At 42.3% G+C, this 1782-nt stretch overlaps 1 protein-coding gene across 1 annotated transcript in view; it reads left to right on the forward strand.

The window, feature by feature from the left end:
* Positions 1-588: 588 nt before the first annotated feature.
* LOC119591925 (1-acyl-sn-glycerol-3-phosphate acyltransferase alpha-like) overlaps positions 589-1782 on the forward strand; it is a 13209-nt gene continuing 12015 nt past the window's right edge. The window contains 1 exon segment of the mRNA XM_037940679.1: positions 589-878. Within this exon segment, the coding sequence (XP_037796607.1) occupies positions 694-878 (185 nt within the window). The 5' untranslated portion in view covers positions 589-693.

A 1782-nucleotide genomic window follows, 5' to 3' on the forward strand; every position in this document is an offset into this window, starting at 1 on the left:
GTGACAGGTTAGAAACTGTAAATCATCTCGAAACATGCAATGACTCGAGATAGAATTAGGAGAGAACGAACACCCTGTTGTAAAACGACGGACATCTGATAAATATCGGCGAACGCTGCCTAATAACCATAAAAAGACTGAGCTTATCATGCTACCTATACCATCACTTCGACTTCTTCCACGTTCTCTTAACATATTTGTCACGATGAAAGCAAATCCGATCAATTGTCTCATTTTTGACGTGTGCGAATGCAAATGCGTGCATGTATAAGTGCATGCACACTAGTGAGCTTGCATATGTCATAGCAATTGGCATCTGCTGCATAAATGCTATGGTATTTAGTCGGGTTATTGGCATTCCTTCGCTCATTAATTAGCAAGTGAGATCCGTTTTATTTCCATCAAGGGTGATTGATAAACCTGTCAAAAGCGCTCTGCAAGCACTTGGAACTCCGACTCCCTCGGTGCATAAGGGATCGGAGCGGCTATAAGCGCATCGAATGCTACCTTTAAGGGACGGAGTTCTCGCAGGCGATGCTCAGCCCGGCTACAGCTGTTGATCGCCGTGTTTCTCTCTGGCGTCTATAGCCTGCATTGACAGAAGGAGCCTCGGGAAACACGCACAAATCTCCTCTCGCTCGCCAAGAACGAAGGACTTTATCTCTTTTCTCCCGTGACACGCGCACAAGGAAGATGTTGGCGTGCGACTACACGAATGCGCTGATCGCCATCGTGATGATCATGCCATTCGTGTATGAATTCAGCCACCGCTTTAGGCTGTACCTGAAGTTCTTCCTGTTCTACGCCAGTGTGATGCTCTGCTCTGTCCTGTGCATCCCCTTCATCATCTGGCGCCCCGGGGATGTCAGGAATACCCTGTGAGTCCTGGTGGCCCTTCGCCCCTATTTGGGATGTGTGGACTGTCGCTCCCTCGCCGCAAATTTTGCCATATGCTAGAAATTTGGAAACGGCGGTTCTTTTACGAAATGTTCTGCCTTCATTCTTGTCGCAAGATCTGCATATCCTTAGGAGGGATATGCCTCCCCTTTTGTTAAAAACAAAGCAACGGCAATAATTGTCTGAGGCAGAGTGGGCAGTCTGCAATTGCATATATGTTAAATATGGAAAGTCAAATTATTAATCACCATCAACACAATTTGCAATCGTAGAGTGATGCATACTATTAACACTTGCCTGCATTGTGTAACTGTGTTTCTCTTTTTCAAAGGGAGAATAAGTAATGAAAATTGCTATCTATTGTGATTAATTGCTATGAATTGCACTTAAGTATTGGCACCCATTCCAGTAATCCAATGACCACAACAAATGCTTTATTCACTTCATACTGTATTGTATTAAATTTAAGAGGGGTTGGTGAATTTTAAAACTTGACATTGTCCTTGTTCTCCGTTGCATTCAACACCTGAATGCTGATATCTGAATTTAAAAGGAAATACATTTAGTATGTTATATAAAGTAAGTAAATGATTAGGATTAAATAACACACAGTACAGCAATAGGGGAAGAAATATAACATATAAGAGAAATGAAAGTGAACAGATACATAGCACTTAGGTATGCAAATCAAAGTGGAACAGCGTGGAACTTGGAGGATTTGTGATAGCCGAAAGTAGAACAAATCCTGTGAATTAGTTGTTAGTTGTTCCCTCAATCAACAGGCAACCAGAGACCATACGTAAATGTTATATTATTCAGATTTTTTCTTCAGCCGCTACTGCCGCTCATCATAGGCTATGGTAGAACACATAATTTTCTTGATGC

This window comes from Penaeus monodon, chromosome 29 (genome assembly GCF_015228065.2).
Source record: "Penaeus monodon isolate SGIC_2016 chromosome 29, NSTDA_Pmon_1, whole genome shotgun sequence".
Lineage (NCBI taxonomy): Eukaryota > Metazoa > Arthropoda > Malacostraca > Decapoda > Penaeidae > Penaeus > Penaeus monodon.